The 14,848-nt window shown below is 38.8% G+C and overlaps 1 protein-coding gene across 1 annotated transcript in view; it reads right to left on the bottom strand.

The window, feature by feature from the left end:
• The window catches only part of PHLPP1 (PH domain and leucine rich repeat protein phosphatase 1), a 271,957-nt gene that overhangs the window by 72,312 nt on the left and 184,797 nt on the right, over positions 1-14,848 (bottom strand). Inside the window, exons 5-8 of the mRNA XM_017867150.1 lie at positions 13,071-13,217; positions 12,220-12,450; positions 5,351-5,553; positions 3,270-3,330 (exon numbers count right to left, since the gene is read on the bottom strand). Coding sequence (XP_017722639.1) covers positions 3,270-3,330; positions 5,351-5,553; positions 12,220-12,450; positions 13,071-13,217 — 642 coding nt within the window. The remainder of the gene's footprint in view (positions 1-3,269; positions 3,331-5,350; positions 5,554-12,219; positions 12,451-13,070; positions 13,218-14,848) is intronic.

Below are 14,848 nucleotides of genomic sequence, written 5' to 3'. Positions count from 1 at the left end.
ACAGCGAGTCCCCATTGCTACAAAACATAAAAAATTAGCTGCTCATGGTGGCATGCACCACTAGTCCCAGCTACTCAAAAGGCTACAGTGGGAGGACTGCTGGAGTAGAGTAGTTCGAGGTTTACAGTGAGCTATGATCTCATCGCTGCACTCCAACCTGGGTGACAGAGCGAGATCCTATCTCTAAAAAAAGTTAAATTTTTTAAAAAGAAGGAAGGACATAATTACATAATCTGTATCATCTCTAAAGTCTTGAAAAAAAAAAAGCCTAGCTCCAAATTGACTTTCCTAAAGGGTCTACAGACCTATGCCAATTTTAGGGAGAATCTGTGTTATACTGAAAATAAAAACACACAAAGTCAAATGGCATATCACAGTTTTATTTTCAAATTTATATTTTTTCCCTTAATATTAAAATATTTCCCAACTCCAGCTGTCATCATGAAAATATAGCCATGGATAAATGGGAAGGGAGAGAAATAGTTTTAAAATGGTGGCAATGAAAAGTTCACTGACAGTTAACTTGGAAGAATTAATTAATTAAAAACATTTACTTGGGCATTAGATGGTAATTACAGTTACTATAAAAAGGAGAACTAGGCGGGGCATGGTAACTCATGCCTGTAATTCCAGCATTTTGGGAGGCCGAGGCCGGCAGATCACCAGAGGTCAGGAGTTTGAGACAAGCCTGACCAACATCGTGAAACCCTGTCTCTACTTAAAAAATACAAAAATTAGCTGGGTGTGATGGCACATGCCTGTAATCCCAGCTACTTGGGAGGCTAAGGCACGAGAATCGCTTGAACCCAGGAGGCAGAGGTTGCAGTAAGCCAAGATCGCACCATTGCACTCCAGTCTGGGCAACAAGAGCGAAACTCCATCTCAAAAAGAGAGAGAGAGAGAGACAGAGAACTAAACTAATGCTGTCTTTAACTTTTAAATGAATTGATCATTACTTAGATAAACTACTCTATTTGAATGTGTCCCTAGTCACACTGGTTATCCTTTTACTTTCTTTTTAAAATACGTAAAGTGGCCAGGCACAAAGAATTTCAAACAGTATGTACATTATGACCACAATTCTTTATACACAGATGGGTAATTCTATGAAAACATGATGCTTGGGACAAGAATCATAAGATATTACAGCAAAAGGAAAAATAACTGTGATGTTAGGATGGTGGAATCATGCATTATTTATGTTCTTTAATTTTGCAATTATATCTACTCCTCAATTAAAATACAGAAATAGAAGGAATTATTTTCTGCTTAGTGTCTGTCATAGGCACATACAGTTCTGGATTTGAAGCCCTAAACATTGACACACTCATTTTTTTTTTTTTTAAATTGTTAGTATCTAAAACATCTCAACAGGACAGGGGATTGAAAGTACTCTTTAGTAAAAACAACCCCAACATACAAAAATTAAAACTTCTGTAAGTGATAACTTAGAACTTTGTATGGAGGAACCTGACCTAGTAAACTCTGTGATAGGTGACAGTATGGGAGGTGGATGAGGTAGTGTGTTATAGTGAAGGTTCTGGGCATGAGAGTGGCCACAGGAAGATGAATATCATTTAAGGGGCAGACTTCAGAGACAAGCATGACACAAGAGTTTCCAATTCAGTCTCACTTAGGGGTTTAAATGGCTAACATTTGCGGATTACACTGTATTTAAAAAGTAGTTTAACTCTATGACTAATTCTCGAAAATATATCTGGGCCGGGCATGGTGGCTCATGCCTATAATCCCAGCACTTTGGGAGGCCAAGGCTGGTGGATCACTTGAGGTCAGGAGTTCCAGACCAGCCTGGCCAACATGGTGAAACCCCATCTCTACAAAAATACAAAAATATTAGCCAGGCGTGGTGGTGTGTGCCTGTAATCCCAGCTGCTCAGGAGGCTGGAGCAGGAGAATCATTTGAACCCAGGAAGTAGAGGTTGTAATAAGCCAAGATTGCGCCACTGCACTCCAGCCTGGGCAACAGAGCAAGACTCCATCTCAAAAAAAAGAAAAGAAAAGAAAAGAAATCTGTTCAAGATATTTATATGCACCCATGTATGCAAATCCCATTCCTATACTGTTCCTATACTGCTCTTATTCAAAATGTGAAAATAACATTCAGGGTTGCTGGGGGGTTGGGAGGAAACTAATTAGGTAATGTCTGATTTAAGTTAATTAAATAAAATTATCTGATGGGTAGTTAGTAGGAAATGTAAGAAGCACTACTCAAAGAGCTTTATGATTTTATAATTATATATTTATAATAAAAATTTAACTGTAATAGTTTCCCAATAACCAAATACTGACATGTCTTGCATAACTGTGATTCAGTATATTATTAAAATAGCTAAGCCTGTGTAATCTCAAGACAAAAGGCAAAATTCTGTACAAGACAAATCATACAATAGTTGTGATTAAAAAGCATAGTGACTGTTAATAAACACACCAGAATTTAAGCACTGAAATGAGTTAACAGTTGTCACCTTGAGTGGGCCACAAACTCCCTATGTTTAGAACATTTTTGTGTATCTCCTTTGGAATTACCTTCAAAATGAGTTTCAATTTTATAATTCATTGTTAAAATTTTTTAAGTTTACTTCGTATAAATACACACTGTAGACACTGTCAAGCCTTTGTGCCTTTAAGAAAAAGTCTACTACAATATTTGTGGTAACTGCAATAAATATAATATACCGCAGAAGCAAATTACCAAAAAAGGTAAAATGGTTACATATTCAAAAAGAAGCTAAGAAAACCAAGCAGGTTGTATAGAATTGATAGGCTTTGTCACTATTTTCTAAGAATTCTTAGCAAAGAGATATATATCTAAACAAGGGGGGAAGAAATCAAAAGAAATAAAGCACTTAAAAAATAAAATTATCCTAAGACTTGGCAGAGTTTAAAAAAATAAAAAAAAATTTGAAAATAAAAAATAAAATTAACATTACTTCAGGGAAAGACACAAAAATATGATTCATATAATGAAAAGAGTTATTAGAACTTTAAGCCATATGGCCCTCAACTCACCTTTCAAGTCCAAATCTGGTGTTCAAATTGGTGTGCACACTGACACTCTGATGCTCTGGTTTGAGCTACAAATGTATTTTCATCAACAAATATATATCATTTTAGAGAATAAAGTAAAAATCATTAATGTTTTATCATTTACCTTCAAAATATTAAAAAGTACTTGTGCATAAGCTCAGTTAGAATTACTAAATAATTTTCTAGTAGACTCTAGAGGGCTCTAAGACTTGACTTCTTACCTTGAAACATCCATGTAGGACAGATAATTTGGAACTGGGTAAACATCAAGTTGAACAAGTTCTAGGAAGGAAAAAAAAACACAAAGACATCACTATCCAAATGACAGAGACTCTTTTTGTATGTGGAACATCATTACTGTGCTTTATTCTCTATTGTTTGTTTAGTTTAGGAAGTACAATACATCATTTGTTCAACTTTGAAAGTACAGAAAAGTAAAAAAGAACTTTTAATTTAATCACAAGATCTTCTTCAGAGATTGAAATAAATCACGTATTCTAATTTCCTGCCTCTTTTCTATCCCTTTACTGTTGCTCTCTTATTGTTATGCAGGCTGTATTACATCTGAAGGATTAACCATGAGTGCCATCCTTTTAAAACCCAAGGGTCCTTCCATAAAACCAAATAATGCTTCTTGTCTTTTGCCCTCATCACCTTACTGAAACAGCACTCCAGTGGGTCACAAATGACTTATTTTACTTAAATCTGAAACTCTTCCTCAAAACTTTATGAAATATGACACCACTGTCCCCTGTAACTTTGTTTCTTGGGCAGAGTAGTTTGTAAATGTCCTTCCGCTTCCCTAAACAATTACCAAGTAATTCACAGGTGCAGCTCCTATCTGGTTGCCCAGTCTGGCTCCAGCTAAGTGTGAGGGGTTTGTAAGTTGACCTTTGGTACTAGCACTCTCCTCTCTTCCAGTTACCTTACTTCCCTGGTTTCAGGTATCACCTCTGAGCAGATGAGTCTCAAATCAACATCTATAATCCTGACTACAAGTTCCCATTAGCCCACATGAAGCCCATCACAGTAACTTGGATTAGTGGAGTAGTGGATTACCCTCAACCTTCTCCTATAAATGCATTCTGTACATACTCTTTTTCACATTAACCGCCTTAAAGCATCACTTCCATCATGTCTCCTCCACTTTAGAGTCTTTACTGGTTCTCTATTGCTTATTATACTAAGGCCAATGCTTCACTATCTGACTAAAAGCATGCCTCTCCTAATTACATCTGTGGGTTCAGAATTCCCTGTCTTCTCCCAACTGCCCAACAAGCCACATTCAGATTCTTTCTTCCTACTTCATTCCCACTGGTTATCTAAATCCTATAACCCTTCAGTGCTCAGCCAAACTGATTACATTAGAAAATATACCTATAAGAGGTTTGGCTTGTTTTTCTGAGATAACAGTAATCACATTTGAAAAATCCTTCATCTTTCAGAGCTCATGAGCTGCACTATGCATAAAACAAGTGCATGATAAACATATGTTCAACTTGCAGTAGTGAACACTTGTTTTCATTCAGTTTACTGACTGCAGGGAATTGAAACCTTCATCTTAGCAAACATATGCCCATATTACCTTTTCTTTTTTGGAACTGCCCTGATTTTCAGATTCTTAGAAAGAAACATTAAATGATTAAGACTCTTGCTTTATGGTGTCCTTGTGGGTATATCATTCTGGTTTATCTTTTTTTAATAATCTTTTTTTTTTTTTTTTTTAGACAGGGTCTCACTCTGTCAACCAGGCTGGAGTGTAGTAGTGTGATCTCAGACCACTGCAGCCTCCACCTCCTGGGCTCCAGCAATTCTCCTGCCTCAGCTTCCCACTCCCAAGTAGCTGGGACTATAGGCATGCACCGCCATGCCCAGCTAACATTCTGGTTTATCTTAAGGTGAGCTCTCTGTTAGTCAAACATGAAACTGGAAATCCTGAATGGAGTCAAAATAAAACTTCCTTTCACTCTCCAGTATTAAATAAAGGTTCCAGATTTAGTAATAAGGTAGTAAAGATCTCTAGATCTTGGTAATGTAGCCCAAGAAATAGTTCTCTTTTCTCTCTTCCTTTAAGCAGAAAATCCAAATCAAAAGTGTGAGTAACTTATAGGGAAAATAAAATCTTCCTTTTGATTCCTTTAAATAGTAAGTCAGCATTTTTCTTTTGTGACTTTTATTTTAGCAAAATTTGAGCTATTTTACTAACTACTTGAGCAAAGAACAATCAGAGAGGCAGAAATAATGATGCTGGGTAAATTCTTGGAACCAAAAGAGCAACTTTGATGTGGCCTATGATACATACCATTAGAAGAGGCATAGAGTGCTTTTAGGAAATAGCCACAGATGTCTAATGTGACCAGTTGATTCCTTTCACAGTGTAAAACTTCAATGTTGTTGAAAATCATGGCATCTAGATCACCAAGTTTATTGTCTCGTAGGTCAAGCTGAGTAACATGCTGTAGAAAGTCCACTTCATCTGCTATCAGCTTCCTAATTATGTTCAACCTTGAAGGAAAAGGACATAAATAGAGACTACAATTAACTGCAATGCTAAACACCCTAATACAAGAGATAGCGAGAAAGAACTCAATTCTCTCTGTACTATAGTTCTCCATGATTTTTGGAATCTCAGCATCTGGCCTTGCTTAACTAGCCAGAGTATCTATTTTTAGCTACAATTCCAGGAGGTTTTAACCTTCACAATATATTCTGAAACACAAGTGACACCACTACAGCTGGGAGAGGAATAAGCACATTGACTTTACCTTAATTTACTTCTAGGGGGAAAATAATCCACTTAAGCATTGACTTCCAAAGAACTAGGAACTGACTTCCAAAGAACGGTGAAACTGTACCATACCGAAAAGAACATAAGAAACAAAACTCAGAACAACTGTTACGCACATTACAACTACAATGAATATTGAATGATGCATAAGCAGGCGGATGAGTAGGATGGAATTAAAGGTTGAGGCGGAAAAACAATAATGGACCGGAGTCACATAACAAGTAAGAGTTGCACACTGAATGGGAGCACCAGAGATGGGAATGCAAGCACATGACTCCCAACTGCTCAGGACCAGGATGAACCACCAAAACGACCTCCATCTATAAAATACTGCTTGATAGAGTAAAGTGCAGAAAATACTGAAATCCAGTATCTAAGATCTATTGAGAACTCATAGAATGATGGAGAAAAATGGGAATCAACACCTCTACGATGAAGCAAGGCACAGCAGAAAACTGGCAGAATCTCTAGCCATAAGAACTAGTGAGCTAACTGACTAAAGTTGCTGTGGATGAGCTATCAGAAAATAAGTAGTAACGGGGACTACGAACCAAAATAACAAAGACATATTTAGCTTCAAAAGGAAGAAAAATAGATGGAAATGTCAACTTCCAGTTTGTTAGGCTATGTCTAACTCCTTTAGAAACAAACAACAAAAACCATCTACTTTCCATTACAAAGCCAGTAAAGTGCTGAGATGATGACCTTGACTAGAAGAGTATTAATATAGGATGGGCGCAGTGGCTCATGCCTGTAATCCCAACACTTGGGGAGGCAAAGGTGGGCGGTTCACGAGGTCACGAGTTCAAGACCAGCCTGGCCAGCACAGTGAAACCCCATCTCTACTAAAAAAAGTATTAAAAATTAGCTGGGCATGGTGGCACGTGCCTGTAATCCCAGCTACTCGGGAGGCTGCGGCAGAATTGCTTAAACCCAGGAGGCAGAAGTTGTGGTGAGCCAAGATCATGCCACTGCACTCTAGCCTGGGCGACAGAGCGATACTCTGTCTCAAAAAAAAGAAGAGTATTAATTTAAGTCTGGAGTACAGGAAAAAGCAGTTTCTCTGTAGTGAATTTCTGTCCTTTAAAAAAATAAAATAAAGCTATGGAAAATGAATTAAGAATAATATCCTAAAGCCACTGAAACACAAGGATGAGTTCCAGCAAAGAGCTGGGATTCGTCAACACACAAGCACAGCATATGGCCTTTTCCAATGTCCCTAAGAGGATGTTTTTTTGGCTCCTTCTCTTTTTTTATTCCAGGTTGTAAGATTTAAAAACTGGCCTTGACCCAGCAATCTGCCTATTTCCAAATGCTCACTAGATTACTAGAATGTGCACACAGAATGAAAAAGAAAAAACACATCTCATCTTGGGTACAACAGACTGCAGGAATGGAACAAAGGCCCATCTTCTTCCCAATCTACACTTCAAATAACCTTCAAAATGGCTTTATCATCTTCACTTGAAAAAGCCACACACAATTTCATTCAATTAATACAATTTTATTGTATTAATACTAAAATAATAAGCATTGGTTTAATAAGGAGACAAAAAAATCTATAACAAAAGCAAAGTTAATGTAACGAAAAGGAAAGTTAACATTTGGCTTAAGTTGCTAACTCTCACCATGACTGAAATACCAAGTTTTCAGGCTCACACAGTAATTCAGCTACTTAGGATGAACTATTTTATTATTTGTTTAACTGACAGATAAAACTGTACGTATTTATTGTGTACAGCATGACTTTTGAAATATATGTACACTGTGAAATGACTAATTCTAGCTAGTTCATGTGCACCATCTCACATAGTTATTACTTTTGTAGTGAGAATACTTTAAATCCACTCTTAGCATTGTTCAAGAATACAATATATTATGGCATGGTGTGGTAGCTCAAACTCTGTAATCCTAACACTTTGGGAGGCTGAAGTAGGAGGTTCGTTTGAGACCAGACTGGGCAATAGAGCAAGACCCCATCTCTACAACAAACAAAAAATTAGCCAGCCGTGGTGGCACATGCTTATACTCCCAGCTATTTGAGAGGCTGGGGCAGGAGGATCACTCGAACCCAGGAGTTTGGGGCTGCAGTAAACTGTGACTGCACCACTGCATTCCAGCTTGGGTAAAAAAGCGAGACCCTGTCTCAGAGAAGAAAGAAAAGAAAAGAAAAGAAAAGGAAAGGAAAGAAAAGAAAAGAAAAGAGGAGAGGAGAGGAGAGGAGAGGGGAGGAGGGGAGGGGAGGGGAGGGGAGAGAGAAGAGAAAAGAGAAGAGAAAAAACAAGAATACAAACAAATACAATATATTGTTCACCACAGTCACTATGACATAACTATGACAAACTAAATTAATTAATTAATTTATTTATTTATTATTTTAAGGCAAAGTCTCTCGCTCTGTCACCCAGCCTGGAGTGCAGCGGTGTGACCTTGGCCCACTGCAACCTCCACCTCCCGGGTTCAAACAAGTCTCCTGCCTCAGCCTTCTGAGTAGTTGGGACTATAGGTGCACACCACTACGCCGAGCTAATTTTTGCATTTTTAGTAGAGGTGGGGTTTCACCATGTTGGCCAGGCTGGTCTTGAACTCCTGACCTCAGGTGATCCACTTGCCTCAGCCTCCCAAAGTGCTGAGATTATAGGCATGAGCCACCACGCCTGGCCTGGACAAACTTTTTAAGAGGCAAAATATGACTAAAATTCCCTTCTGGCCAGGTGTGGTGACTCATGCCTGTAATTTTCAGCACCTGGGGAGTTTGAGGCAGAAGAACAGCTTGAGCCCAGGAGTTTGAGCCAGCCTAGGTAACAAAGTGAAGCCGCTCTCTCCAAAAAATTTAAAAATTAGCCAAGAGTGGTAGTGTGTACTTGTCATCCCAGCTACACGGGAGGCTGAGGTAGGGGGATCACTTAAGTCCAGGAGATGGAAGCTATAGTGAGCTGTGTTTGTACCACTGCACTCCAGCCTGTGAAGGGCTACGGTGATGGTGACAACGATGATGACCTATGGCTTTGTTGCAATAAGAGATAAATAAAACAAGGTGTTTTTCAACAGGTTTCACAATTTAGTAAAGAGAGTCATATGTTTTATGAAATACAGGAAATACAAGTATGTGATAAGTGCCATGGGTGATGTATAAAATGTAGAGAATGGTTTAAAAAAAAAAAAGAGGCTATGGAAAAGGAAGCAAGTCATCTGATTCCCAAGAGTAGGCAGAATGGAAAGGTGTTCATGGGAGAAGAAAAGCAGGTGCGTGGAAGCAATGGAACAGCCTCTGCATCAAAGGAAACAGCACAGGGTGAGTTTCGTGCCTGCCTGAATACTTTCTGCAGGAGTGCAGGGGATGTGAGGCTCTAGGCTACAAAGGTGGGTGAGGCAATTAATATTTACCAAGGACTGGACACACTAAGGACTAACACTGGGGCTGAAGGATAAATAAAAACAGTGCTTAAATTATCTATGGTGAAGGAGACCTATTTTCTAAAGTTGTAATTCATGACAGACTGATATATAGTACTCAACCCATACACAACTCACACCACATGCAACTCACTGTGCAAGTTTGACAACATCTAAATTAGTTGAGGTCGGGTGTGGTGGCTCATGGCTGTAATCCCAGCACTTTGGGAGGCTGAGGCAGGTGAATCACTTGAGATCAGGAGTTCAAGACCAGCCTGGCTAACATGCTGAAACCCTGTCTCTACTAAAACTACAAAAACGTTAGCCGGTCATGGTGATGGGAGCCTGAAATCCCAGCTACTTGGGAGGCTGAGGCAGGAAAATCGCTTGAATCTGCGAGGCGGAGGTTGCAGTGAGCCGAGATCGCACCACTGCACTCCAGTCTGGGCAACAAGAGTGAAATTCTGTCTCAAAAATAATAATAATAATAACAATAATAAATAAAATAAAATAAAATATACTAGTTGATTCCCTGTACAAGAATCAACTCGTAATGCAGTTGGATATTGTGGCAATGTCAAATCATTATACGTTACTAAAATATTAGTCTCAACTTCTGTACACATCTCATTGTGGAAAAGTTGCGAATAGTTCACTTGCCACTCACAGGTTGGAGGCTCACACATGAGCAGCTCAGAGATACAGCCTCATCCTCAAAGGACTCACATACCAGTGGGCTGAAACCAAATATGAGGGCTTGAATACCCTGAACTAGAGAACCGCAGGCTCTGAGCAAAATTGTGCTTGCTTAGGAGGTTGCACAAAGGAAGCAAATGGCTCAGTTAGAAGACAACAGTCACAGTGAGAAGAAAAAGGAAGCAATGAAAGAGAGAAACTCATGTAAAAGAAGAGCTGATAGAATCAGCCAAGAGTTGTGTGTCTGGAAGACCAATGAGGTGGTGTTGCTATCAGCAAAAACAGAAACCCATGAGAAAGAACTGGCTGAGTAAGAAAGACACTGAACTCTGTTTTACATGTATTTGGTTAAATGTGTCAATAGGGAAAACCAAGAAGTTATCTAGCTGGCAGCTTAAGTGGAACTGGTGTCAAGAAGTCAAAGAAGGAATAGGGAAAGACTGGGGAATGATTAACATCAAGGTGAAAGGTGAAAATGAAACCTGAGAGTATATGCAACCACCAAGGCAGAAAACATGGAGAGAAAGAGAAGTGATCAACAAGTAACAGCCACACTTTGTACAAACAGGAGAAAGAGAAGGAGAAGGAGGAGAGGAGAGGAGGAATTATTAATGATGCCACAGAAGAAATAATACGAAACTCAAAGAACATCAATACAAAGAAAACAATAATCACTTAATCTGATGTAACATTTCCATTAAGGGGTGAAAAAAAAAAAAACTCAACAAAAGTAGCCCTTTACTTAGAGAAACTAAGCGAGACTCTCCTTAAATTACTCCACTAGCTTTGATTTTAAGTATTAAGGCAGAATTAGTCTGGGTGTGGTGGCTCATGTCTGTAATCCCAGCACTTTGAGAGGTCAAGGCAGGTGGATCACCTGAGGTCAGGAGTTCAAGATCAGCCTGGCCAACATGGTGAAACCTGTCTTTACTAAAAATATAAAAACTAGCCAGGTGTGGTGGCAGGCACCTGTAATCCCAGCTACTCAGGAGGCTGAGGGAGGAGAATCTCTTGAATCCAGGAGGTAGAGGTTGCAGTGAGCTGAGATCATGCCACTGCACTCCAGCCTGGGTGACAGAGAGAGACTCTTGTCTCAAAAAACAAAACAAAACAGAAGCAAAACAAAACAATAAACAACAAATAAAGTATTAAGGCAGAATTAGAACCAATCTGATCTGATTTTCCCCTCCTCAGCTCAGGGGCAAGGAAGGAAGCAGTTACTCATAGTCATGCAACATTTACAGAGTGTCTAATGTCTATTCTGGTATTTAAATATCCTGTAGGTGATGTCATCTAAAAAGACTCAAGTTAGAACTACGAATCTTACGAATTTATAAAACTCTAAGATTTATTACTTGCAGACATTTTAGATTGATCTTACATGTCGGCTAATTCACACCAAGAAAAATGATGTCTTCCTTCATGTACCAGGTAACTCGGAAATCATCTCATTCTTGTTACCTAAGGTCAGTGCAAGCCATTGTCCTTGGCTCTAATGAAATTCTACCACTGGTGGATGAATAAAATAGGGCTTAAATTCTGGAATATGAGGGTTTTCTAAATAGAAGGAACTCAGAGGCAAGTAACGTAAACAATTTGGAAAGCATGTTAACAAAGTGTTTAGAGTTCCTTATCTTGTTACATTCCAAGAAATTCTCAAAAATCAGATAAATTATAACTACTTTAACTTCCAAATTAAGAATTTTATATCTGCAAATTGCTAATACTTCCCTAGGAAGGACAGGTCTGATTCCTTTATTCTGAGGAAAGGTGAAGCCAAGCAATTCTTGGCTATGGGAAGGTATGGGTTTCCTTGGCTGAGTCATACGAATGGAGAAGAAAGGGAGCAAAAGGTGATGCTACTTTACACTGATGAAACTGAACATGCCTGAGTATTTGGGAGGCTGAGGCAGGAAGATCACCTGAGCCCAGGAGTTTGGGGCTAAAGTGAGCTCTGAGCGCATCATTGCACTCCAGGCGGAGCATGAGAGCAAGGCCCTATCTCTTTAAAAACAGCAACAACAAAAAATACAAAACAAAACCAAAAAACAGCTCTTTAACTCAACTGGGTTCCAATTTGCAAAACAAAGACCTTCAAGACATACATCAGTGAGAAAGTCTCCAGTAACAGCCAACCCTACTATCAATCATAATTCTTCCCTCTAGGCAGAAATAGAAAAATGGGTCCACATTCAATTACCCAGCCTGTTTGACTTGGTTAATAACCTACTCCCCACCCCTGCAATATAAGCCAACAGCTCAAATGAGATCTATTTCTCAAAAATGGTTACCTTAGATCCACATGTTTAATATGAGGCATTTTTCTTAAAGCCTGTAGCCTAAGGGTCTCCATACAGTTTCCGGACATACAAAGTTTATCCACAGCAGTCAATTTCTCCAATACTTCTGGAATGTCAGTAAATTCATTGAAAGAAAGACCCAGATAACTAAGCTGCTTCATGTTCTCCAACTCAGCAGGAAGGGATTGGAGAAAGTTTCCATCCAACAAAAATGTCTGTAAGCTATTAGAGAAAACATAAGAATTATAAAGAGAATGTATAAATTTTACATCTTTATTATCAACATACAAGTTCCATAGTGTAGATCATATTACCAGAAAATGTATTACTCTTTGCAAAATGCCTAAGGGCAGGGCCTGAGGCAATAATGGACCAAAGAGAAATAATCAGAGATAAGCATCTTAATCTTTTATTGAAAATGAAAATTATGACTAGCTTTCCCAATTTGAATAGGCTTAAATGGGAGCAACATGAGCTAACTGTGATATAAATTGATTCAGATATCCTTTGGGCTTTCCTTATTTCTCAAAATTAATTTCTAAGTCTTTGAATTCAATATAACTCAGAAAAATGAGAACATAACCCACATTCCATGTTTAGACATACTCATTTGCAGGGATCTTCAGTTCTAAACAAGAATATTTAATTTTTTACAAGACCGTAAAGAGTGCAAATCCAACATATGAACTCCGTACAGACTATATACAGTCCCAGATCTCTTGATTTGGGGCCAAGACTTACATGACCAACATAACAAGTTAACTAATCTCATGTGCTACACCCCCAATGCAGCTTCCCTGGGGTTTCTGGATATACCCGCCCGCGGGGTTTGAGGTACACACTTGTGCATCACTCCAACGGCTGCTGGGACCGATCGCAGGGCATTGCAGGACACATTCAGCTCTGCCAGGGTTGGAATACTGCAGACTGCTAGTGGGAAGTCCCCTAAATGATTATTGGAAAGATTAAGACTCTTCAACTTGGTGAACCTATTAAAATAAAGCAAAAACAAAAGGGAAAAAAGAGACAAATGTCACTAACATCATAATTTTAGCATAGCCTAAGAGATAATCTAGCCCAACTCCCAAATTCAACTGAAAAGGAAATGCGGGCCCCAGAGAGGTTAAGGAGCAGCAGCGCTGGAATGCACATCTGCTGACTCTAAGGCCAGTGCTTTACCTAAAATGTAAACATTCTATCTAAAAACAAACTTTTCCCTCTAAAATAAGGTTGAATATTTCAGGAAGTGAATTCTGCTGGAGTAAGTTTTTTAGCAGTATCTCAATTAGCTTAATTAACACAGTCAGTGTAAATGGCCCCAGTGAAGGAGGAAAGGGACCAGGCAGAGCTGGAGTTAGTACTTATGGAGTCCGTGCTGTTGCAGACAAGTCAAAACCTTCTGTTTCATGTTTCTCAAACCCAAAAGTGAAATAATAAAAACTTATCAAAACAATACTCTCTCTAAGGTAACCAGGACTTTGCAGTTCCAAATTTAACAACCAATTATCAGCTGGGCACGGTGGCTCAGGCCTGTAATCCTAGCACTTCGGGAGGCTGAGATGAGTGGATCACTTGAGACCAGGAGTTCGGGACCAGCCTAGCCAACATGGTGAAACCCTGTCTCTACCAAAAACACAAAAAATTAGCTGGGCACGGTGGTGCACGCCTGTAATCTCAGCTACTTGAGAGGCTGAGGCACAAGAGAATCTCTGGGAGGTGGAGGTTGCAGTGAGCTGAGACTGCTCTCCTGGAATATATAGCCTGGCGACAGAGTGAGACTATCTCAAAAGAGAACCAATTATCATTCGTCGATCTCAATACAGTACTTGACTGACGCTGCTGACCACCCATCCTTCTTCTTAGCTCTCTTAAGCCCTCTTCTCCTGTATTACCTTCCTTTTCTTCATCTTTTCTTCCCCAACCCAAATTGAAGTAATCTTCATAGATAGTTTTTTTTTTTTTTTTTTTTATCAGTTTCATGCTCTCTCTACACTGTTTTCCTTGGAAATGTTTTGACTCCTATGTGAACAATTCTCTCAGTCCTGTCACATGCTGGCTCCTCTCCTGAGCTACCCCACATTTCCAGCCCAAAACTGAACTTACCATCTTTATTCCAAACTGGCACTTCTTTTTGCTCTATTTTTGTTAATAGCCTTTTCATTTTCACAGTTGCCCAAGCAACTTAAGCAATTAAAGAAGCTATCTTTCACTTTTTACTTCTTCGTGCACTCTTACATTTGGCCTATCAACGAACGACCTCTACTCAGATCAGTGACTGCGTTATGCTAATTCCTTTAAAAACCACCCACATCTAATACTAGACTGTATGCACTCTGCCTAGAAGAGACAAACACACTCCAAAAATAAACGCAATTCAACCCAATCAGCATATGTTAAGCTGTATTCTGAATAGTTAAATAAAAGTTGATTCTAAAGGGAAAGTTGACAATGTACCTATTTGACAGGTTGAGTGTTACCTTGATTTTAAAATAATACCTGTTTACTTGGATGGCTGAGTATAATAGAATAGTATTTTAAATTAAAAAAAATCACTTAGGAAAGAATTATTGCTAAATCTGAATAATCGTTTTTAAACTTTTTTTTTTTTTTTTTTTTTTTT

The sequence above is a fragment of the Rhinopithecus bieti genome, unplaced genomic scaffold (assembly GCF_001698545.2).
Source record: "Rhinopithecus bieti isolate Rb0 unplaced genomic scaffold, ASM169854v2 scaffold_2554, whole genome shotgun sequence".
Taxonomy (NCBI): domain Eukaryota; kingdom Metazoa; phylum Chordata; class Mammalia; order Primates; family Cercopithecidae; genus Rhinopithecus; species Rhinopithecus bieti.
This window is presented reverse-complemented; position numbering and strand designations above follow the sequence as displayed.